Source organism: Poecilia latipinna, unplaced genomic scaffold, assembly GCF_001443285.1.
Source record: "Poecilia latipinna isolate Pla-1442-1.1 unplaced genomic scaffold, P_latipinna-1.0 Scaffold125, whole genome shotgun sequence".
Lineage (NCBI taxonomy): Eukaryota > Metazoa > Chordata > Actinopteri > Cyprinodontiformes > Poeciliidae > Poecilia > Poecilia latipinna.
In genome coordinates this window covers 480,946-505,151 of record NW_015112741.1, presented here as the reverse complement: position 1 = coordinate 505,151, position 24,206 = coordinate 480,946, and the positions used below count along the sequence as shown (strand labels likewise).

Here is a 24,206-nt window from a genome sequence, read left to right as displayed (position 1 = left end):
TGTAATTTTTACTAAAATAAATGAACTTTTCCATAATAATCCGATTTATTAAGAGGCTCCTGGAACTCGTTAGGGCCCTATGTCTTACGTTTAAGGGTATGTTTAAGTGGTTACGTAGGCAACAGCGCCCTCTAGAGTAATAAAATCCGATGATCACTGAATATGGTCCAAGAAAACATCTCTACGCACAACAAACCATCATATGATTTGTTATTTTGTGTTTTAGCGTTATTTTTTAGCCGACGGATGTGATTCAATAAACTCCTGCTTGTTCAGTGACATGGTTTCCTGAGGAAGGCATGGTAAATTTGACAAAAAACATCAAACATGGCAACCTCGGACTAAAACAGGAAGTGTTCGGTGGCGGGAAATTTGCTGTTATTATGAAAACGTTGCCAAAGTCGGTTCGATATTCAGACCGACGGAGAGATTCATCCCAACAGTTTCCGCTGAATTTCAACTTTTAACAGCAGATAAATGATTCAAAAGCTGACTGGGCTTGCTGAGATTCATAACGAACAGAGTTTTTAGCCTACTTTTAGTTTCCCTGTGAGGTTTGTCACTTCGAACGGATTATGAAGGCTGAAATGGATAAAATCGTCTCTTTATCCGATGGAGAGAGCACCGTTGAGCTTCAGAAATACCTGTCATCCCTGACAAATGACCAGGTAGGCAGAATTACAAAGTGGAATTGATTCTTTTTTTCCCTTCTTTTCTTTTTTTTTTTTTGCTTCTTGGTTATAATATCACCTTGTTTTCGTATTATTTTCCCCTTGAATGCTTTTCTAGCTTATTACAGCAATGACCAACAGTGCACTAAGGGGTAAGAAGGTCGGTACCATGCTCAAAGGGATACTTAAAGGTAGGCAGTCTGCTTATAATGAGACTTATCTTCAGTTAAATCGAATTTAAAGCTGAATTGAAGTGGTTCATTGTGCATCATTACATGCAGTGTGAAAAGAAGTCTGTGCTTTCTTGTCTGTAGGATCTCCCCCTGGTTCCAGTGAAGGGGCCAATCGCAGACTTCTGGTGTATGAGCATCTCATTCCTCTGTGTGAATCTGGGGATCTTCAGGCTGAGGTGGCAGCTGATATCATCGGTCTGCTGATGCTGGAGGTAAAAAAAATAATAAAAAATAGAATAGTGGAAGTATTGGAAGCGGGGTTTAAAAGTCTCCTATTTGGTATCTCTACCTTTATGCCTTGTAAAATGGATCCCTTTGCACTCTTCCTGGTTGATAGACTATCTGTGTGTAGCTGAAGTTCAGAATAAATCCAGCTGCTATTCTGTGAAGGCCTCAGAGGTTTATTAGAGAAGTTTGGTGAATAAATAGCATCACAAAGGACAAGAAACACATCAGACAGGTCAGGGAGAAAGTTGTGGAGAAATTTAGCACAGAGATAAGTTACTATCTGGACATCTAGAGATGTGTCTAGAGTAAATGTATAACTGGGAAAAAACAAAAACGTATATCCTTTCCCTTCCACGTCACAATTATACATTACTTTTTGTCTGTTTATTTCATAATAAAACAATAAAATCCGTCAAAGTTTCTGGTTGTAATGTCTTTCTGTGGTTGTAACACAGACTCGCACACTGTCGGGATCATCTCTCGCCAAACTGGCTGCTCTGTTCGTCGACGCCATTAAAGCGGGGAAGATGGGCAGCGGGAAATCGCTGGAGCTGTTTCCTACGATCCTTACCGCACTCGCGGCGTGCGCAGCCTTGTCTTACGGCAAAGGTAAACGCTGGTCGGTTTTCTGAAAGAACACAGAGGCGAGGTATACATTTCAAAAACACGACTTGTTGTAATTACAGGGGAACTCAGTGGCGAAGAATACAAAAAGCAGCTGATTAACAGCCTCTGCTCAAGCAGGTGAAGACGTGTCGGCTCTTATCTAACGCCAGCCGTGTTTCACTAGTTGTGTGCCATCTAAAGAGCTCATAGGTTCTTTACTTTTCATGCAGATGGGATCCACAGTGTGTTATCCACCTGACAACTATGTTCAGGTAAGCAACCTGTCAGTGGCATTTCTTAAGCGGATGAAAATCAGATTACTCTAATGTGACGGATCTTTTGTTGCACGTAGAGTATCTTTTTCTCCTCTGATGTTGCAGTTTTTCCATCTTGCCTATTCTTAGGGACGTGCCGCTGTCCGCAGAGGAGCTGCAGTTTTTGGTCGACAAAGTCCTGAGGATGTTTTCCAAGATGGATCTGCAGGAGATCCCGCCACTGGTTTATCAGCTGCTGCTTTTATCGGCCAAAGTGGGTTTGTTAATAAGTTTTGCTTTTGTTTGAAAGAAATACGTCTACATGAGTTTCCCACTTCTCAATCAGTGTAATTTTTTGGTTTTTTAATTCTTTAATTAGGGCTGTAAGAAACAGATCCTGGACGGAATCGTCAATTACTTTAGGGACCAGGACGATCGGCAGGAAGAAGAGCAGGAGGACGGAGAGTGAGCGAGTTTTATTTATTTATTTTTCCTTCCTGGATTCACTCTCTACTCTCCGTAAATGCAGTATTCACTCGTTCTAAGTATTTGAATCCTTGTTTTTTTTTTTGTTTTTTTAGGAACTTGCATCTGGAGGTTCAGACTATTCCACAGGACCAGTTGAGGCACGTGGAGGGAACCGTCATTCTCCACGTAGTCTTTGCTATCAGACTGGATCATGAGCTCGGGAGGGAGCTCCTCAAAAGCTTTAAGGTTACAGTCAGCCTCGCTTTGCCATCCGTTTTTCGCGATTATTTTCAACATTTTGATCAAACGCGTCGGCTGCGCTTATGGATTTGTTCGTGTTTCTGCAGACGTCGTACGGGGACTTGTGTCCGTTCAGCGTCGCCCTGTTGCTCTCAGTAGCTCGCGTCCAGCGATATGAGGAGCAGGTGGGAACAGCTTCCTTGTTTTTACTTTTTTCGGATTAAAATCTGTGTCAAATGTATTTTATTATTATTATTATTTTTGCTGGTAGGTGTTTGACCTTTTGAAAGGGGCAGTGATTAAGAGCTATAAGGACGAGCAGCTTCAACAAGGTTCGAAGTTTCTCCAGGACCTCCTGCCGGTTCACTGCAGTGTGGCGAAGATGATCCTGGACACAGTGAAGAACAGGTGAGGAAGCGTCTTGACTTCCACCTGAAGTCTCCGGATTTGCTTTCATTGATTTATGAACTTAACTAAACTCTCCTTCTCCTTCAGTGTGTTTGGATGGGATCACGTCACTCAGGGATTGGTGCAGCTCGGCTTCTTTCTTATGGACACGTTCGGGCCCAAACCCGGACCGTTTGGCAAGTCCACAGAGGGGCCCGTCACTGCAGCCCGGACCCCGTCTCAGCAGGCCTGCAAGCTGGGAGGACAGATGCTCCTGCAGGGCTTTAAGGTACAGTAAGGTTTACTTTTAGGCATCAGCTGTGTCAAACAAAAAAAAAAAATAGTTTTAATGTCTTCTGAACTTGTTCACATTCTGTTAAACTGAAATGTTCCCTAGTGGGATTTTACTAAGGAGGAAAATGATTTAGTTCAGTTGTAGCTTTACTCTTTCCATTTTTAAATAATTGATTGAAAGGTTGTTCTATCATCTAATCTATATCGGAATTAGGCAAACTCTGAGGAAAACTGTTTGTGCTCCATTTTATTTGTGGGAACCAGAGTAAGCGGGGCTGCATACAAGTCAGAACCTTCCATCTCTGCTCTTCTGTTTCTGCTACTCTGTGTTGGTCTGTCACGTAAAATATGTTGAATTTTTGCATCAACTTTGACCAAACTTTTGCTGTAATTGTGTCATGACTGATCTGACTAAAATGTTTCTTTACTTCCTCACTGACCTGTGTTCGTCTACAACAGATGCATGAGCCAATCAGAGGCGAGATACTGGAGCAGGTCCTGAATCGTCTGGTCACAAAGACCGCCTCACCTGTCGGTCATTACTTGGGTAATCGACGTTTCCAATAGTTACGTTGGCGTTTAGATTTAGTGGCGACTCCAGTTTCACCTGAAGATTGAGAAACTAAACATATTAGAAAATTAATCTTTACATTAGCAGATTTTTGTTCCTCTCTGTGCACCTTGGATACAGTTGAAGTCGTTGCTTGTAACTAACACAGTTGTGAATGCTTTGACTTTTCAGACCTTTTCTCTGACATTGTGAGCTCTGCTCCCATGATCCTCCTGGAGTCCTCCTCCAAGGTGACGGAGACATTCGACCACCTGACCTATCTGCCTCTGGGGACCGTTCAGGGTTTCCTGAAAGCTGTCCAGGTACCTAGACACGGATCCCACGTCGAAGATGCAAAGGTTTGTGCAGTTAAGCCATTTATCTCTTGTTTTCTTTTCCAGCCTCTGCTCAAAGTCAGCATGTCTCTGAAAGATTCTTTAATTTTGGTGCTTCGCAAGGCCATGTTTTCCAGGTATGAGCAGCTTTGCTGTTGATCGGTCACATCCGATAGAGAAATGAATTACCCTCCTTACACAGTTGTTCCCTTTCCATCATCCTCCACCAGCCAGCTGGACGGCAGGAAGTCTGCAGTGACCGGCTTTTTGCTGCTGCTGAAAAACTTTAAGGTGTTGGGCAGCTTGGCTTCCAGTCAGAGTAGCCAGGCTGTCTCCTCCAGCCAGGTATTGATCCGACATCACAGACACAGACCGCTTGTTTGTGGGATATTTACAGTCCTTTTAAAACTCATCATGTAGGTCCAAGTGGACGTTCACTCTCGCTACAATTCTGCTGCCAATGAAGCTTTCTGCCTGGAGATCCTCAGCAGCCTGCGCCGCTGCCTGGGCCAGCAGGCCGATGTGCGCCTCATGCTTTATGAGGTAGACATCTTTTGATGGCATGTTTTTTTTTTTTTTTTTAGATTATTTCCTTGCTGAAGGATTGAGGGATCCAGTTCTTTTCTTATTTTCAGGGTTTCTATGATGTTCTCCGTCGCAACTCTCAGCTTGCGAGCTCCATCATGCAGACCCTCCTCTCTCAGGTTTGTACTACACCCTCTTTTTACAAAACAAAGCCGAGCAGCACCTAAACATAGATATAGTAGAGATATAAAAAAAAAAAATTTATAAACATGACTTTTGGTAAGTAGCTATTTTCTTGCAGCATCTCCTGACTTTTTAAGATGAACAAACATCTTCCTCTCGTGGAATGACGTGTTTTCTCGCCTTTGCCGTTTCTAAGAGGGGCTAAAGGAAACGTGCCTTTGTGTTGCATCATGTTTGTTCCTGAGGGAAGTGGGAAGTCACTGATCAGAACTTGGTATTTTATTAACATAAAAAAGTAAAGTGTGACAATGCATAAGACTGACATGACATTGTCATAATAATGACACTTTTAATGCAAAGTTGCATTAAAAATGTCAGCTGAGCATTATACGGTAAATAATTACATTTTTATGCAATGCTGCATTAAAACTTACATTAAAAGAGTAAAGTTTGCATTAGAAGTGTCATTACTTACTGACACTTAATAACTAAAGTCATAAGCATTCGTGAACACTCCTTCATGACATATTTATGACGGTGTCCTGTCAGTCTCACCCCTTCAAATAAAGTGTCGCCAATTAAATTTTTTTATTACATTTATTACGCAGGAAGAAAATTATTAGGAAGAGCAAATATTTAACATATTTCCTCCTTCACAAAGTAAATTTACTCAAAGTAAAAGTTGACGTTTTCTAAAGTATGAGATATTACGGTTACGGTACCAGTAAATTTGGATGGCTCTCTGTGTGTGTGTGTGTGTGTGTGTGTGTTTTTTATTAAAATGTGCTTATTAAGCGTTTGCGTCCTCAGGTGAGGCGATACTATGAGCCGGAACAGGACCTGCTTCCTCCCGTCAAACTGGAGCCGTGCATCACTGCTCACGGCGACCAAGTCTACCTGCAGGAGCCGCTGGTAGCCGACGGCCTTCGTTAACGCTTCGCCGTCACGTCTTGCTCGTTGTTGACGAGTCCTCTGAGGCACTTTTCGTTGCTTTTCAGGCGCATCTGGTGAGCTGTACTGTTCACTGCCTGACCTGGCTGCAGAACACACACCAAGCTGCAAACCTCAACGTGGATGACAGCGATGATGAGGCGGAGGAAGAAGACGAGGGCTACAAATCTGAATTACAGACAATCTTGGAGAGCATGACAAGGCGCATGATCAAATGTGAACTGGAGGATTTTGAACTGGTAGGAAACCTTCCCCCCACCCCCTCTAATAACGACATGTCCTTTCAATTAAGAAGCATTTATTTAGTAATTTTACTAGAACGCGTAGCTTTGGGATGGACCCATTTATACAACAGCAAAGCCTTTGCTTTCATCGCTGTGCGTCTCCATCTGTGTTGGTGTTTGATGATTAACTTGTGAAGTCAAAGCGCTTTTTGAATCTGGTGCGTTGTCTGCATCGATCAGGACAAATCGGCAGAGTTTTCTCTGGGCTCCAGCGTTGGAGTGAAGAATAACATCTTCGCTGTGCTGGTGATGGGACTCTACGAGGTCCTGATGGAGTACAACTTCATCAGAGCAAACTACAAGTAACTATCAACTCTTTGTCAGGGTTCCTGCAAGGTCTAATCCAACTTTTCTCTACTTAAAATTACATTTTGTAAAGTCTTGGATGTTTATTTTACAAGCTGTCTTGCTGTATGTTTAAGCAGTTCTGTTAAAAATATTCTTGTTTTGCTGTCCACTACTTGTTAAAAAAAAAGTGTATAGCTAGTGAATCTTTATTTGAAAATAGTCATAATGAAGCTAAGTGTAAGTGGTGTTGAACTCTGGCAATCTATAAAATCACGTAGCGTAACAAACTGGGGCCAAAAAATTCTCAAGTCGACAGTTTTCTTTCAATTTTAGATCAAATTTAAACGGTTTTATTTCAATTTCTCAACATAAAGAATCCACTCGCCGTACAGTGACGTGGTTGGAATAAAACGAGGCGCAGATGCCGAACCGTTGTCTCTGTCCTGCAGCAAAACGCGCCTTGAGGAGCTTCTCGAACTCTTCCACCGCCACCACAAACTGTCTGAGATCCTGAAGGAGAAATCCGGGAAAGGTCGAGGGCCGTCGCACAAAACGCCTCGCAGTTTGCTCTCCATGGGCTTCGTGTCGACTCTCATCACCGCCCTCTTCAGGTAAAACCTCTCGGGGGTTTCCGCACGCGGAGCATAACTCACAAGCTTTTAGTGTCACCGTTTCATAAATCGCTTTTCAGCACTCGGTTATCAATTTACCCTTTAGTAAAGCTGTGTTAAAAGCTTTCAAATTAATGTGTCCAATCTTAAATTTATTTGAGCCAAAACAATAATATCACATTAAACTAAATACTACAAGAGCTCTGGCTAAGATATATGGACACACCTTTAACGTATACATTGGAGATAAAATACGTAAACGTATATAAATTCTTTACAGACTTCAAAATACTTCAAAATAATAGAAGTAAATATATATATATTTTTAAGTGTTATACATTTATTGTTTTAGCTCATCAGAGCTTTGGCTCCCTGTTTCCCTGGGGAAAATTTCCATTGAAAAACAACAAAACTTAACCACATTTTAGTCAAATAAATAAGATAAAGAATAAAATAAGCGAATACAAAAATGTGACAAAAACAGTGATTACACTAGTTTTTAACAAATATTTAAATGAATCTGAGCCGTTAAGCTATTCCACAATTCTCAGACTTCCTTTAGCTGCTCTTCAAAATGGGAAACATGATAAAACATGTCATTCAAGTTCAGTAGATGTGCTGCAAGAAATGGCTACCTGCCCAGAATTGGAGCAAACCAGGCTGGACATGAAACAAAAGTTGTTTTTTATTTTTCTTACTATAAAGTGGTAAATTATGCAAAATAAAGAAAAATCTGCAAGAACAACAGTTCAACTTTTTTTGCGATTAGACTGCTATTTTATTATTCATTTAACATCCGACATCAGTGGATGTCAATTGAAACTCAATTGTTGAGTTTGTAGGCATCACAAGAGAACTAATAAAATGACCATTGCCGTCACTGACCTGCAACTTTCAACCAAGCGAATGTTCTTCTTTCCCAGAGACAACAGTCAAAGCAGAGAGGAGGCTCTGTCCGTGCTGCGTTCAAGCGGGGAGTTTGTGCGTTACGCTCTGAGCGTGGCGGTTCAGAAGATCCAGCAGCTGGAGGACACCGGACACACGGACGGTCCAGATGGACAGCATTCAGACAGGACTTTCCGCTTCCTCTGTGACATGACGAGGTTCAACATCCCCACGTCTTTAAGAGCCTTTCGATTTATTCATCTTTTGCTGTTTTGTAGTTTTACTTGTCCACTGCTGGGACAGCTGCAGATGACGAGTGATCTCCCCGTCTGTCTCGCAGCGTCCTGATGTGGCGCTACACCAACATCCCGCGCGCGGTGGAGGAGGCGGGGAAGAAGGAGAAGCGCTGCAGCTTGTCCCAGCTTTGTCTGGACGGTCTGCTCCGGATCTTCACAACCTGCCAGCAGCGCTGCCCAGAGAAGATGGCCCAGCTGCTCTCTGCCATGGGTTAGAGATGCATCCAATCTGTGACCCTCAGGTCACAAACTGTAGGGGGGGGAAGTACCAATCGTTCATATTGAAATCTCTTCTAGATGTTGAAGATGAAGCCGAGCAGGACGACGTTGCGGAGATGAACTACTTTTACATCAGACAGTTTCAGGTAGAGGCCTGAAAATTCCTCTTCCTTTACTATTACTTGCGCGACTGATATGTTTATGTGTAAATCTGTATTACTTTCGTTGCTTATTGACAGAGGGCGCTGTTCACTCAGTTGAGTGGGGGCGAGGAGGACTTCAACAGCCGAGAAGCCCAGCTGCTGGTCAGCATTTTGACCGTGCTCTCACGTCAGCTAAAGCCTTCTTCTAAACAGGCAAGGTGCACCGTTACATGGACACCGTCTCACTAAGCGGGGAGTGTTTTATCTAAATGATCTACTTTCAATTTGCAGTTTGTTCAGATGATCACCTGGACTGTGAAGATCTGCAAAGAAACCAGTTTTGGTTGGTGGCTTTTTTTTTTTTTAATCTGTGAGCTGGTTGAGCGCACAGGAACCGATCTGGAAGTTAACTCTCTTTCTTTTTTTGTTTTAGAGGACTCTGCGTTCTGTAAAGGGCTTCTGTCGCTTCTCTTCAGCTTGCAGGTCCTCTACAAGACTCCGGCGAGTCTGTTGCTGGAGCTTTGTCAAGACATTCACAGCCAGTTGGGAGACATTGATCAGGTGATGGACGCTGCTACACTTTTTCAGGGTGCGGATGTCCTTTAGAGCGGTTTTAAGTGTTAAACTGGGTGACGCGTTATAAAATATAAGGCTTTCGAACTGTGTAGTTTCCCCATCAGTGCTCCATCGGAGACCACAGCATCATGTCACCCAGTGGGTGTAAGTTCTGCGTTAACGCTCCATGTGTGGCAAGATGTGATGAAAAATGTTCTAAAACTTCAGAGTTTACTTCATAAGCAAGATGGTCTTTTTCCTGTACATTTTAGAAAATATATCCAGGATTGTTTACCTATTTTTATGCATTTTTTTAATTATGTTTTTGGTTCCCATCTTACAGCACCACCCACTCTAATTTTCATCCCTTGTTGAATGTTGTCCCTTTAAAAATGAATCTTTTAATGGCACCAGCACATTTTTTTAAATTTTCCTAACATTTTACTCATTATATGAAAAACTGATTGTTTTTTTTATTTTTTTTTTATAAATACCTTCTTTAAAAAGAATATTTTATATTTAATTGTTAAAGTAAATCGGCATTGCGTGTCTCTGGGGAATAAAAACCCGAATAAGACGACAGAGTTTCCAGCTCCAAGCACTGTGAGTAGGATGTGACGGAGGTAGCAGACGGATGCTCCTGGGTCACCAACACCTCATAAAAAAACAGTTTGTTTTGATGCCAGGAAAGCATTTTTAATGCTTAATAAGACTCTTCCGGGACTTTAACTGGAACATTTCGTTTGGTTAGATAAGACTGAAGCCACAAGAACAGAGAAATTCGTCTTTGGAATTTGAACCAGAAGAGATTTCTAAATACTTCTTCTGAAGTTTTGATGGTTTGTTTCTTTTCCACCTGCCACAATGACCTAAATCCTAAGAGATCATCTACAGATCTGGAGGGTCTCTAGAGGTAAATCCTGGAGATGTAGCCAAAGATCCCTCTTGCTCCAACCCTAAATCATGTCACAGACGTCGAGGAAGAGTCGAAATGAAGAGCAAAACGGCAACGGTGTGAGTGCCAAGAATTGCGGGAAAGATTTTTTTTTTTAAAAGCAAAAGATGATGCTACACATTTTCCAGAGGAAGGTGCCAATAAATGCGGACGGCGCTCCACCAGCCAAACAATACAGCATGTTTGTTTTTTAATCAACCCTGCTTTGTTTTTTTCCCCCTCTCTAATCAGGATGTAGAAGTGGAGAAGCAGTGTCACTTTTCCATCGTTAACATGAAAACGGCAACAGCAGCAGCAGTACGTATCTGTTTTCCAGCTGCAGGTCTTGGAGTCATTGTGAAATTCCTCCTCCGGTATCTCTAAGCCGTCTCCTCCCGTTTTTGACTTGTAAAATCTCTCCCCAGCTGCTCGTCCTGACTCAGGTTGACCGAGTGCTGGATGAAGTGGACTGGCTCATTGCCAGGAAGAAAAGCCAAACAGCTTCTGAGAAACCCGGCTCTGGTACGATCCCCTTTTCCAAAGGCGCGTAGTTGGATTATCGATCCACAGCCTTCGGACAGTTGAACAGAGCCTGAACTTCTCTGGTTGCAGCCGACGCCTCCCAGGCTGCGGGCCAGCAAGACCCGGTTGAGAAGGCGGTGACCCTGCAGCTGGGAACTCTGCTGACCGCATTAAACGAGCTGGTCCAGACGGCCCTTCTTCCTGGGAACTGCACCGTAACACTGCTGAGAGAGCTGAGTCGCACCTACGCCACCCTCACCACCCTGGTCAAATACGTGTGTATCTGCCCGGCTGATCATTTCAGCGACTGTGCATCAGTGTCCCGGTGTGACGCTTCCTTTTGTCTGTTAAATCTACACTGCAGTACATCCAGGCGTGTGCCAGCCAGCACGGGTCACTGCCAAGCAGATTTGAGAAACTGGTAAGTCTGAAGTTTTACTACTTGGTTTTAATTTCCTTTATAGTTTGTTTTTTATTTAAGGCTTCCTCTATGCAGGTGAAGCTATCCGGTTCCCACCTGACCCCGCAGTGCTACTCCTTCATCACTTACGCCCAAGTATAGTCACCATCAGTTTGGTGTTATAAAGGCCAGCCTCGTCCTCCACAGGAAGCATTAAGTTTTTCTGTTTTTTTTCTTTTTTCCTTGGTTAGAGTGGAGAATCCAACCCTGGCGATGACAAGAAGAAGAAGAAAAGGAACGAGGTGAACGCTGCTGCGTCGGTGAGGAATTTAACCGTGTAGAAATGAATCGCCAAACCTGACGTGGCTGAGATCTATCTATTTTTTTAAAAATGGTGCAAAAGCAACAGAGATGAATGTGAAGCAAATCCAAGAGCTTTGTAAAGATAAACTCTCAAGGACCCGGGTATCGCTGCGCTTGGTTAGCCAGATAACATGCCTGATCAAAAAGTCAAAGAAAAATCCGTGGAGGATTTTAACAGGAATTTTGGAGACCGTAGACGAGCTGGAGGAGGATATGGGTTTTGAATTAATGAGATCAACTTTGCAGTGATTAGTTCACAGGCTTTCTATTATTGTTGATTTTGAATATTTACTTTTCTCTGGGCAGGCAAAGCTTCTCCGTGAGACAACGGCCATCCCCAACCTGATCTTCAGCATCGAGCAGTATGAGAAGTACCTCATCACTCTCTCAAAGAAGTCAAAGGTCTGTTTAAACCGGTTTAATAAACAAAACACATAAATATTTAACAAGAAACTCGTGTGGAAATTGGGGCTCAGCCAGCATCTTATGATTTGTGCTCGTTTTTCCAGGTCAACCTGATGCAGTACATGAAGCTGAGCACCTCGAGAGATTTCCGCATCAACGCCGCCACCTTGGATGCGGCCCTGCAGGAGCAGGAGGAAACCGGGGAGGTCGGTGAAAACTTCACATGATCCCTCAAATAGATTTATCCCTGATGTGACAAAAACCTAAAACATCCTTGCGATTTTAGTTTTCAAGAGACCCGTCCGTCAAACGTGGCTCGTCTTTCTTATTTCTCAGACTCAGGAGTCGCAGGACGCAGAGGAGAGCCAGGAGCCCAAGCGGAAGAAGAGAAAACAGTGAGCTGGAAACGACTCCTTTCCTCGACATCACGAACCTGCCGGTCAGCAGGAAACGGCTACCTGCCTTTGCTCAGGGAGCCTTTGGTGATGCTGAGGATTTGGTTCATGTCCAGGGCCTCACCTGTGGAAAGTTTTGCACACTTTGTTTAATAATCTGTTATATGTATGTCAATTCATTAAAAGAAGCATCTTTTAAATATGAAGTGAACAGTTTTATTTAATTAAAATAGGAATTAGTTTCTTCCTGCTTTTCATAATTTAGACAATTTTCAACAATTCAGCTTCTTTTGCTGAATTTCCCCGATAAACAAAACTTGTTTGTTTTTGAGTAGAAGATGGTGTAGGCGTAGCAGAGAACAGTTTTCACTTTATAACACACTAACGTCAGGGAAAGATTAGAATGCACACAGTAAGAGTCGCGAATACAACTCCAAACCACTAAGTGGCTCGGAGTTTTATTCTGAATCCTTTTGGCAAAATAAATAGTTCCTGTTGCATTTCAGACTTCCTCCTGTCTTTTCTGTGCTGTGGATGTATTAAAAACATTCTTTACTGACCAAAATGTTGGCATTTAAAGACAAAAGGACCGGAGCTCACCAGGTGGAATACCGTATCGCCTCTCCATACCGGTGGGGTTGGAGGGAGTCACACAGTCCATAGTAACTTCCTTCCTCAGACATTGGTCAATGTCGACCGCGCTGAAGAACGCCACCGACTGTGGAAGGTCCTGCATGCCTAACGCATGGGCAAACATACACCTGTAATTAAAAAAATTTAAAAAAAGCAATGATAAATAAACTGTGGAGCGATAATGAATACAATCAGAAGTGTTCTGCACAGTGACCTTGTCAGCAGGTTTGTGATCTGCAGCGCCAGCGCTGCTCTGTAACGATCTTCGCTGCGGACGAGGTAACGCACTTCGTCGTGGATGCTGACGCAGAAACGGCCGTCGATGTTGTACTCCTCGAAGAGCCACTTCATGGCCACCAGCATCAGGTGCAGGTAGTCCACCGCGGAGCTCTGGACCGCCCAGTTCACTCTGCTGGTGATAAACTGGAAAGTCGAATTAGGATTTAGATGAGAACAAGGGGCGCACAGAAATCAGCATGAGACTAAAAGTTGACTTAATGCTGGATCAGTCAATGCAGCATATATAGGCTACACCTCCTCTGCAGAGTGGAAGATATTACTGAATAAATAAAGAGTCGGCTGTAATCACTATCAGTGAGATGAAGCCTTAAGGATCTAAAAAAACAAAAAACTGCATTTTTAGCATGGCTGCTGTTAATTTGGACGACCACAAGAGGGCGATAGACTATAACAGAAGGCTCCTGATGAAAAGCCATGCTTTGATTGTAAAACATGCATTAAGAAATACTGGCAGCTTCAGAGTCAGAGGTAAGGATCCACATATTGTACAGAGAACACACAGACTAATAATTACTGTTAGCTATGCTAGTTGCTAATATAAAAGACTAAAATATCTGTGATTCTTTTGCCACAGTTAAACAGGGTTTCACTAGTATTCAAAAACACAGTGTGACGTCACCTGTGGTCCTAATAAATTGCAAGAAGCAGCTTTTTGTACAGTCGTGCTAAATAATGAAGGATTTAGCAATCGTAACACATGAGTGATTGGCCAATGTTATTTTTTATTAAAAGAAACGAATGAATATTTGAGAATGTGGCGGCACGCTTTACATTTTCAGGGAAGAAAAAAGGAGAAAGAAATGGAATCTGTCCAGTTTGGAGATGCGATGGAATACCTTTAACTTTGTGTGATTCAGAATAAGTCAGCACTGTAACTGTAGTTTTTTTTTTTACTTAGCATATACATTTTATGAATAAGGTTTTGAATATCAAGAAAGGGAGCACATTTGTAAAGTTCTGAAAGAGAAATTGGATAAAACTGGTTTTAACAAGTCAAAACTACAAAATTTTGAGAAACCTTTGATTAATCTGTAACTTTCTGTTTCCCTGATGTTTAAATACAATATGACGCAGAGTCTTATTGTTATATGCTCTCCAAGGCAGGAAAGACATGAGAACGTTCCATTCTATCAAAGCGTGTGTTCATCTTCAAGTTCTATAAAAACGGCATCCAACTCATAATACGGGAACAAAAACACATTTATTGCTGACGTAAGTACCAAAAAGATTCAGTATGTCATATTTGACGGCCCATTTATATTAATAATGAACATAGCATTAGTTTTTTTTTACTGTCTCACCTCATCTTTTACGGCCTTGGGCTCCAGAGCTCTGCTGATCCTGCAGCCTAGAACAGGAGTGGCCGGCTGCGCTGAATGAGCGATGCTCTCCAGCTTGTTGAACATGTCCGACTCCGTGCCTCCGGCCCAGACGCGTTTGGCCACAACGTCCCACTTCTTTCGCCGGGAGCTGAGACGTTACGGCAAGCACGCACGGAAGATGAGAGGCGGCGGTGTCCAGAGACGGAGTAGCGGAAAGCTACTGAGCTTTGATTATACTCGCTCTGTTACCTCTGCGATGCAAGTCTACTGATCCTCCGCAGCTCCTCCAACGAGACGCTTCCATCCTCCTCCCTTTGCACATCTATGCCCAGCTCATCGACGAGCCACTCGCCCTCCTCCGATAGATGGTATCTGGCGAGAAAAATGTATAAAAACGGCAACCGCCTCCAACTAACTCCAGCTGAAACCTTCTCCGTTCACGCTGCTGAGCTCACCTGCGTACGCCCTTGGTTAGAGCATACATCTGCCTGGCCTTGCTGGCAGCTTCTGTCTGATTGAGGCGGTGGTTGAACTGCATCAGCAGCCTCTCGGCAAACGGCTGTCCTGCCCCGTATATCCGCCCGTAGTTGAACACCTTGGCGTGTTCTCTGCTGATGCCCACAGCGTCTGCGGTCCTGCTGTGCAGGTCGGTCCCCTGACTTTTCTTTCCTTGAAGGGTCATCCAGCCAAATGCTGTGCAACCTAGACCACAGATATTCAGGCAAGACTGCAAGTAAAAAACTGCATTTTTTTTTTTTTTTTAGTAATGCAGCCCAATTTTATAGGGATTTATTTTACCGTGCATGCCAGCAAAGTGAGCCTCTCCGAGTACAGCAGCAATCCAGAGCTCCTGAGAGTCTACGTCTGCTCCAACCAGGTGATATCCAGGCGGTACCTGAACCATGGCTTTCATTTCACTGCCTACCCGGTCCCTCTGAGGAGGAAACAAAAGCTGATTTTAAATATAATGTCATTTAGTCTAAAACCGACTAGGAAACTGATGATTTTACACTCTTCAAACAGACTTATAATATAAACTAAAGCATAATATGGCCACTACCATGATCAACAGCTGGTAATATGGTTTAGAAGTCTCATCCAAAAATGTTTTTTTTTTTTCTCTCCAAATGAAACAGTTTGAGAAAAAGCATCATTCGAACTGCTCTTTAAAATGTTTGTCAGCTTCTTGCAGACTTTGTCCGACTTCCTACATCAGCTCGTCTTCTTACCCGAGCATTACTGGCGGTCAGCCATGTTGGCTCCACAGCCCTGCGGGTCACAGTCCCAGCTGTGATGACCTGAGGCAGGATGGCCCCGTACTGGCCCTCTTCATCATAGTCCTTATGCCTTTCGGAAGACGCAAAGTTAGATGCATAATAGTTTTGTTTTCGTTTCTGGAATGGCAAAGCGCCATACACACCTGCTGACGTTACGAGGAAGTTCTCCTTTCCGTAGCCACAGCACCATCTGAGAACTTTGAGGAGGCAAAAGTTAAACCCACGTTCAGTTCTGGCTGTGATCCGAACAGCAGATGGGTGGGTACCTTATCCGTTTGTGAGCGTTCCTCCAGAAAGACATCATCTTGTTGATCTCCAGAGCTCGTGTTGCGTTGGTTCCACCTCTCCCTGCTCTTAACGTACCGTCCTCCATTTTAGCCAAGAAGTCCTTTGAAAAAGGGCTGCCTACATTGTTGTGATTACCGTCCTGTTGGAGCGATTAGTCAGAGTGGGAAAAATAAATAAAAAACAACCCAATGGAGCCATTAAGGGCACCAAAGTGAAATTAAAGTTGCTCACCTTGTGAGGTAATTTAAAAAACCAGCAACCTGGAATATCTACGTCGTCGTAGGGGCCGTTTCCATGGTGATAGTGGCAGCGACTCTCCTCGCTGAGAGAAAAGGGATCGTGGGACTGCTGGTAAGGGATAAAATGAGTGGAATAGAATAAATCCCAGCTGAAAACGTAATGGGCCAAAAAAAAATCCAACTCCATAACAAGAAAGAACTGGTCGGTCCATACTGACCGTCGTCAACTTTTTCTCGTTTTTTACCACTCTGGCTCCGTTTTCTTCTGGGAAATGTTCCAAGGAGCTCAACTCCTCCACCTTTAAGCGCAGAAAAACACAAAACATATCACAGTCAGTACAAGTCATCGCAGAAAATATAGACACAATCAATCAATCAATCAAATTTTATTTGTATAGCACATTTCAGCAGCAAGGCATTTCAAAGTGCTTTACATAATAATAAAAAAAACAGCATGTGACATTGAAAAAACAGTAAGAAAGAGAAAGAGATTTTGAAAAAAATAAATAAATAAAAAAATAAGAAATGAATTACTCGTACCAATACTGACTGAAGAACCAGAAGTCAAAATGAGCTAAACAATCACATTAGTGCTTCCTTGGGGGGACAAATATTTAAATTAACACTATAATTATTTATATGTTAAGCACCTTCGTCCACACTGTGCTGTCGGTCCACACAGGCTCATCTGAAGGGTTTAGATGCTCAGGCTGCTCCTTGCTGTTCTGCTCACAATATTCTTTATATATCCTTTCAATGACTCTGTGAAAACACACGTTTAAAACTGAGGTTAAATGATCAGCACAATAGTAGGCAATGAGTCTCGTTGCAGAATATTCTTGTTTTACACATAAATTAAAAGGAGGATATCCTTAGCGGAAGATGAATATTAATGACTAAGAACAATATTTCACAAAAAAAAAAAAAAATGAACATTTTCCTGTGCAGTCCGTGTGTCGAGTCTTTTTACTCGAAGAGCACCAAGTCAAGCACCTGTGTGGGCACAGAGACTCAAGATTTTCCTCCTGAGGATTCAGATTATCCCTCCGCCCGGGAACCAGGTATCCCCAGCCGTGTTTCTCCGTGTAATGCAGGGGGAAGCCGTCCCACGTCAGGCCCATCAGTTTCGGCGTCAGCCTCATCTGCAGGCTGATGAGGCTGGCTCCCGGCGACCAGCTGTCTTCTGACATCTTCTCACACAGCTTACGATACCACCTAGAGAGCGTCGGGTCGAAGAAGGAGAGGCTTTCAGAAAGAAAAGAGGGAAATGCCCAGTAACAGGTGACTGTGGTGTTCTGGAATAATCTTACGCTGGATGTCCAGGAAGATGTTGCCTTCTCTTAGGAAGACGACTCACTGTTTCCTTGAGTTTCTCAACAGCCAGCCTGCTGGAGCAAGGACCTGCCATCTCCTCCTCAGATGGCGGGCCTGGGTCTGAAAAACAATAACCAGCTGCTTTAGTTTTTTTTTTGTTTTTTTGTTTTTTTTTAGGGGGGGGATCGTCATTAACTTCAAAAACTTGCAGTAGTAAAATAAAAATTTTAAAGAAATGACATACCATCTTCCCAGTCTGGAAGCAGAGTGGAAGTCTTTGCTACAGCTGCGTTTTTGGAGTTTTTCTTCTTGCTGGCAGCGACTTTCTTCTGCTTGAACTCCTGAACGTCCCACTCAAGATCCCAAAGCCAGGGGTCTTCTTTGTACCTTAAAATATAAACCATGTGATTTTATTATTTTTTTTTTTTTATCCATAACAGTGTTGCATAGAGAGTTATCAATCTAACAACCCAAAGAGCCCAGCCAAATAAAACTGATCTAAAGCTGCGAGGGCTAAATGACCCTTGAAAATAATAAATGAAACCATTTGAAATTTGGTTCCATTTTGGAAATAAGGAACCACCATGAACGCTCCATACTTACGAAAATAACATGAAAAACCTAACAAAACTTTCAACCTTATAACAAAACTACTAGTTTTATTTTGGAATTTCAATTTAAATATTGCATAAAATTACATAGAAAAATCCCCAAAACAACTTTTTTTTTTTTTTTTAATTACTGTCATATTTGAAAACATTGCTTGGTTACTTATCATTTCTGATCCCAGCTATTAAGAGTGGGGGGTATAAAGGGAACAGATGAGTAGATGACATGTAAACATATGGCCTATCCAGAAGTATTACCTTAAGACACAATCTGAAATAGAATGAAATGCTATAACACAGCCAACAGCATGGGACTTTATCAGTTACTCTCTGACCGGTCATCCTGCAGGAGTTGACAGGCATCGTCGGCTAGAATCATCAGAGACTTCTTCATCTCCCTCTCAAGCTCTTCGTAGACATCTTGGGAGTCCTCCAGGTAGCGGTCCCAGTTCTGGTTAACGGGAAGGTAGCTGACACCCATCTCCAGCATCCCAGCAAACGTCACTGGATGCGGACACCTTACCAAATGCAGAGGAGGCGATTAAGTTTTTAACAGCAGCGAAAGATGACTCTTCAAACTAAATACATCATGATATGACTCCAAAACACCTAGAAGGACACCAAATACAAACAAGCAATACGGGACAGAGATCATCTGTCCCTGACCTCTAATCTAATACTAAATCTTACAAATTTACTGCCTGACAAACTTACACTTTTCAACATTTTGCTGCGTTGCACCCCCAAATTTTAACATATTTTATTTTGACTATAATTTACGGGACAAAAAACACATAGTTTTCAACATTTGGTTTAGTTGAACGAGACCAAAACTGATCTTTACAACCAACACACAAACTACTATGTGTGGCAGAAAACAAACTCTGCACATCATACTGAACACACAATACTAACAGTGAAACATGGCAGTGGCAGCATGATGCTGCTGGAATGCTTTACTTCACCAGAAAGAGCAGCCCTAGTGCAGATGCACTAGATATGCACTTGCAGCTGTAAATGCAATGAAATGTAGTTCTGCAAAGTATCGACTCAGAGGAGCTGAAAACAGTTGCACACTTCATTTATCGGATTTTCATTTCCAACCACTGTGCAACTGTGCAACGCGTACAAGTTGAAGGGGTATAGATGCTTTTGCACAACTTCTGGTGTTTATGTTCGTGGGTCTGCCAACCTCTCCATGAAGAGGGGCAGCTGCTCTGTGAAGACCTGATGCGTGGCCTCAACATCCAAAGCGCAGTACTGCATTAGCTCCTGTAGATGGCAGCAAAAGCACATTAATACTCCATAACTCCAGTTAATATTCAAACTTTTTATTTATTTCCAACCTGAAAGTTGTTCCTGACGTCAACCATAGTTCCTTTCACAAAAATGTCTCTGGCCTCTTTCTGCAGTGGCGGCCCTCCCACATATAGAGCATGGACGTCAGCTAGATTGTTAATACTGCTCATGTCCACCCAGGCCCAGGAGCCAATCTGTCAACAAAGCATGGAGTTTTTTTAATGCAAAAAAAAAAAAAAAAAAAAACTTTACAAAATCAAAATTCAATTTATAAGTTTTACAAGTAAATTAGAGTGAAACAACACAAACCATTGGGCCTTCCCTCTTCTGTCCAGCTTTCTTAATGTGCTCCTTAACCTCCTGAAGGCCCCTCTTCTTACCCAGCTTGTTGGCCATCCACAGCGTGCGCTGGAAGGCCGTCAACCCAGAGATGGCCATATGAAGGCTCATGGTGTCCATGAAGCGTGTATTTGGACCCTGAATGCAACAAAATGGATGCCTTAGTCGACATAAACTGACAGATTAAAGAAAAGCACAAAAGAACAACGAACCTAACCTTCAGAAGGTACTGCTCCTTGATGAAAGATCGATCAAAGCTGACGTTGTGACCCACTATGAGCCTCTCCTTCCACTGACCGCCTGGAGGGCGGGAAGAGTTAAACGGCGTCTCCAGGGGAATGAGGTCTGCAAGAGTGAGCTGGTTTGACCAAGAGTACCGCTCCTCAATTAGACGCTTACTGCACCAGGAGTACCTGACGAGACAAAGGAAGTTAGGCTCTCAGCACACACACAGTGCCTCATTCACAAATTTATCAAGCCGTGACTAAAAACTTCAATGTATTTTTATTTGAATTTAAGTGACTGACAAAGATAAAGTAGTGAATAACTCTGAAGTGGGAGGAAAATAGCTTTGAAATACATTTGAGAAGGTTTGTTAGAGAACAAAGGGCATCATGAAGATCAAGGAGCCCAGTGGGCAGGTCAGAGGTGATGTAGTAGAGAAAGTTTAGGGCAGGTGAGTCTTCAAGATGTTGACTATGACAGTCCGAATACATCAACATGCCACATATTGCATATAAGCGAGCCACATTTCAAAATAGTTATTTGTAAAAAAAATAAATAAATAAATAAATAATTAAAAATGTATTGAAAACCATGATTCCTTTTCTAAAAGCTTCGTAGTTATATGTTTGTTTGTGTTGGTCTGTCACCTAAAATCTCAGTTGTGGTGGGAATGTGACAAAATGTGAAAACATTTAAGAGTCATGATGAAGGCAAAATAACCACAACGGTTTTCCCATTTTTACATGTTATATGTTGATATTTGTTTCTCACCAGTTGGTAGGAGAAAGAGCGACAGCCAGCGTAGGGCACTGCCCCTCCGTTGTGCACACCTCCACATCAAACACTAGCGCGGACTCGTCTGGGAAATCCACTTTCTGACTTTCCCCACCAGGCCCATAGCGGGTCCAGCCCACCTCCCAGCTCCATTCCTGAGGCATGGGTGGGGGTTCGGCCTGCTGCAGCTTCGAGGCGGCCTCCAGGTAGGGAAGGCTCTGCTTCTCGGCCAAGATGCGGAAGTGGTCATCTATGTTTTTCCCAAACATCCGCGGAAGCTTGAGGTCGACATCAGGCAGCAGTGAGGTTTCCTTCCCCCACAGATTGTGATTCTGCAAGTGCCTTATGCTGCGCTCCACAGCTTCCTCCCTGTACTCTGGCTCAATGCCACGAAAGATTTGCTCGTGGAGGTTTCTGGAAAGCATCTGGATGTTGAGGGGGTTCAGGCGGGTCTCCGTCGAGTCCTCGCCCTGCTGTGAGCAAGGTTTGGTGGAGTAGAAGGACTTTAGACGCCTCCATCGCAGAGAGACAAACGTCCTCTTGAGAGGACAGCGTGACAAATGCAACATCACCTCATGCGGACGTCTCACCAGAGCTGTAGGACAAGCAGATAGCAACAAATTAACCTCACATGACTTCTTTGATAATGAAACAATATCCAGAAGTATAAATTTCCACTGTCAGATTTCATACAAAAAAAAAAAAGCTTTCAAAAAGTGTACTGAAGAAAACACAGCAAATTCTTCCTGGGGTGTATTTGGATCAGTGACACCATACGTGTCACAAGAGCTAAACTGGTCAGCTAACAGTTACATCAGATCCAGGGAGACTTTTGACATATTTCAACATAGATTCTGAAGCGTCTCAGTTATGTTGAGTTGTGTTTAGGTAAAATGGGTTCTGGCTGTACATGTCTGAGCCAGTGTTTAAGTCTGAATCTGATCAACCCCAATGAAAGCCAAAGCTGAAGCAAACCTACACGATGACAGCAATCACCACTAGAACTTTACCTTGTACAAATCTGTTGATATACTTGGTCGAATTTTTCATTATAATTCGCATGAATCTTTGTCAGTCATAAGGTCAATGACAGCCATTAAATTGAATTTGCTTCACAACCCGCTTAGGGTTAGGGTTATCGCTGCTGCTTACGATCTTTTTTCTACCTCACTTTTTTCCTTCTATTCAACTTTCTATTAATATAACTGGATGCAACTTTCAGATGCATCCCTGCTTCAACACACCTGAATCAAATGAATGGCTCGTTATCAGGCCTCTGTAGAGCTGACCCCGGTCTGATGGAGTAAGGATACTTCTAAAACTTGCAGGATGGTAGCTCTCGAGGACTGGACTTGGGCACCCCTGGTTTATAGGCACCAGCCTCCTCGCAATTCTAGGACCTCTGCAAATATAAATGAGCCTCAATTCTTTTTCACCACAAAAACAGTGTTTACAAACCCTGCTCCCACGTGTTAATCTTTAAGTAACTTACTCTATAATCATTAAACGTAGCTTTTTTTTTTGTTTAACTCGGTGACAGAGGACAAGAGAGAAACGCACACTTTAGCTTACTTGTTTCAGGCGGTGGGATTTATTGTGAAGTCCGCCTGTAACCGAACGAAGGCATCTTTGCGTCCCATCCAGTTTGAGTTTTAACACTAAATCCAAAAGGTTAAACTATAGCGACACCACGCGGTCTGGATGATTCATAAACCTTTAAAACGCCTTAAATAAATACATAGGATAAAGACTTGTACGGAAATGACGGTTCTTGTTTCTTTTGCAAACCACTCCATACGCACGTCACCCTTTATGAAAACAAAACGGAATAACCAGCCAAATGGTAGACATTGATATTTGTCAATGTTCACATATCTAAACGTCGGGGCCGCGTGGCCTAATGGATAAGGCGTCTGACTTCGGATCAGAAGATTGCAGGTTCGAGTCCTGCCGCGGTCGCATTTTTTATTTTTATTTTATTTTAACCTTGATGTTTGTGTCAAGTCTTTTCATTGATTTAAATAATCCCCGAGCTGCTGTTCAACCAGCCAAGCATTTGACATTACAGACAGTGGAAACTGTAGAAATTATTAGATTTATTTTGACATATGGAATCTGGTTTCTGATGTGGACTCAAAGGCGGAGGACGCCTGGATGTCGGTCGGATTACTTTGCACATACTATTTGCAAGTACGGAGCGAAATGCATTTTCTAAACTATAAATGCTATTTTAAATCATTTGTGGTCTTTTAATTTTTAGAGGACCATACTGTTGGCGGGCAGGAGGGGGAGTAGAGAGCCGTGGGGATAAGCGGCACTGCAGTATATAGACTGCTAAAAATCCTGTCTGAGTCTTTTACATCTTCATTTTCCTTTATCAATAATTGGTGGTTTTACTCTTTAACAATTGCTAGAGTTTGCTATTATTTATATTCTTTTGGTGGACCATACGTAAATGAATGGTTTTTATTGTCCATTTTACCACCTTTGTGGGGGAGAAAAGAGGAGTTACTAACATGATATGCTAATGTGAGCTTCTCCAATCATTATGTTCAGTCATACTGTTTTCAGAATTACAGGAGTCTGATTTACAGACTTGCTGTCTGTCATTTGAATCAGGTGTGCTGGAGCAGAGACATGGAACACATGAATACCATTGAGAGTCAACAAATTTGATCTCTAACTTTTATGGCCATTGTCCTGCTGGGTGGTGTTTAGATTTTTACATATTATTATACAGCATCGAGGATTGCTTTGTATTTAGCTCCAGCCATTTTCTTTAACTCTACCCTTGTTTACTATCCCGGTATCATGATGCTTCCACCACCAGGGATAGAGATGGTTTGTTCAGGCTCATGTGCAGAGTGAGTTTGCCACCCCAAATAATGTTTCTTTTTTAGGCTTGAATATTTAGTTACAATCTCATCTGATCAGAGTTGTACTGACCAGATCTTTAGACTGGACAACTGTTACTTTGTCAGTTGTCCAGTTTCTCCAAACTTAACTCTTAGCCGTACAGGATACAAGACGGATCTATTTGTCTTTTTCAGTTTGTCGCTCTAACAAGTATTTCTCAGAAGGTGGAAAACTCTTCTGTTTCCTTTTCTTTAAAGGCTGTGGGACTTGATTTCCGACCTCCAGACAAGCTCTCCTTTAGACAGACCCTCCTCCAGCGTGTGAGTGTCTGCATAATTCACTGCCTCCCATTGCCCATTGTTAATATGCCAGAGAACATTAAAATAATATATTTTCTCTTTCATCCAGACAATATCTTCGGAATGCTATGAACAGTGCCGCTCTGTGGTCACTCTGTTGTGTCTGTGCGTGAGAAACAGTAGGCATTGGTTTACCTTCCAACTTGAA

At 42.6% G+C, this 24,206-nt stretch overlaps 2 protein-coding genes and 1 non-coding gene across 7 annotated transcripts; 2 read left to right on the top strand and 1 right to left on the bottom strand.

Moving 5' to 3' along the window:
• Positions 1-12,431, top strand: fanci (FA complementation group I). Its single transcript, XM_015028473.1, has 37 exons — positions 1-668; positions 790-862; positions 986-1,116; positions 1,588-1,741; positions 1,819-1,876; positions 1,969-2,010; positions 2,143-2,266; positions 2,372-2,457; positions 2,574-2,706; positions 2,808-2,885; positions 2,972-3,108; positions 3,196-3,376; positions 3,841-3,928; positions 4,124-4,254; positions 4,333-4,403; positions 4,497-4,611; positions 4,687-4,809; positions 4,902-4,970; positions 5,785-5,886; positions 5,973-6,164; positions 6,390-6,511; positions 6,947-7,108; positions 8,032-8,211; positions 8,334-8,500; positions 8,587-8,654; positions 8,748-8,864; positions 8,943-8,994; positions 9,085-9,212; positions 10,393-10,458; positions 10,566-10,662; positions 10,753-10,937; positions 11,027-11,083; positions 11,159-11,218; positions 11,314-11,382; positions 11,732-11,827; positions 11,935-12,036; positions 12,167-12,431. Exons 1-37 carry the CDS (start codon positions 576-578, stop codon positions 12,227-12,229), a joined length of 3,972 nt encoding a protein of 1,323 aa, XP_014883959.1. The 5' UTR covers positions 1-575; the 3' UTR covers positions 12,230-12,431.
• polg (polymerase (DNA directed), gamma) lies at positions 12,264-22,514 on the bottom strand. 5 transcript variants are annotated; one of them, XM_015028476.1, is made up of 23 exons: positions 22,416-22,514; positions 20,841-21,438; positions 20,062-20,257; positions 19,815-19,982; positions 19,553-19,699; positions 19,399-19,478; positions 18,542-18,724; positions 17,843-17,985; positions 17,595-17,718; positions 17,278-17,499; positions 16,935-17,046; positions 16,503-16,583; positions 16,277-16,393; positions 16,024-16,184; positions 15,901-15,954; positions 15,710-15,827; positions 15,279-15,414; positions 14,936-15,182; positions 14,730-14,852; positions 14,460-14,628; positions 13,073-13,281; positions 12,826-12,986; positions 12,264-12,349 (listed from the first exon to the last, which is right to left on the bottom strand). In XM_015028476.1, the coding sequence occupies exons 2-23, from the start codon at positions 21,410-21,412 to the stop codon at positions 12,285-12,287; spliced, it is 3,588 nt and encodes a 1,195-aa protein (XP_014883962.1). In that variant the 5' UTR covers positions 21,413-21,438; positions 22,416-22,514; the 3' UTR covers positions 12,264-12,284. The 5 variants fall into 5 exon arrangements, with proteins under 5 accessions (XP_014883962.1, XP_014883963.1, XP_014883964.1 ...); XM_015028477.1 differs by having other exon boundaries at positions 22,406-22,506; XM_015028478.1 differs by lacking the exon at positions 22,416-22,514 and adding an exon at positions 22,088-22,123.
• A 215-nt stretch (positions 22,515-22,729) lies between these two features.
• On the top strand, positions 22,730-22,802 carry trnar-ucg (transfer RNA arginine (anticodon UCG)). The gene has a single exon. It is a non-coding gene; the product is annotated as a tRNA-Arg (tRNA).
• Positions 22,803-24,206: the final 1,404 nt, after the last annotated feature.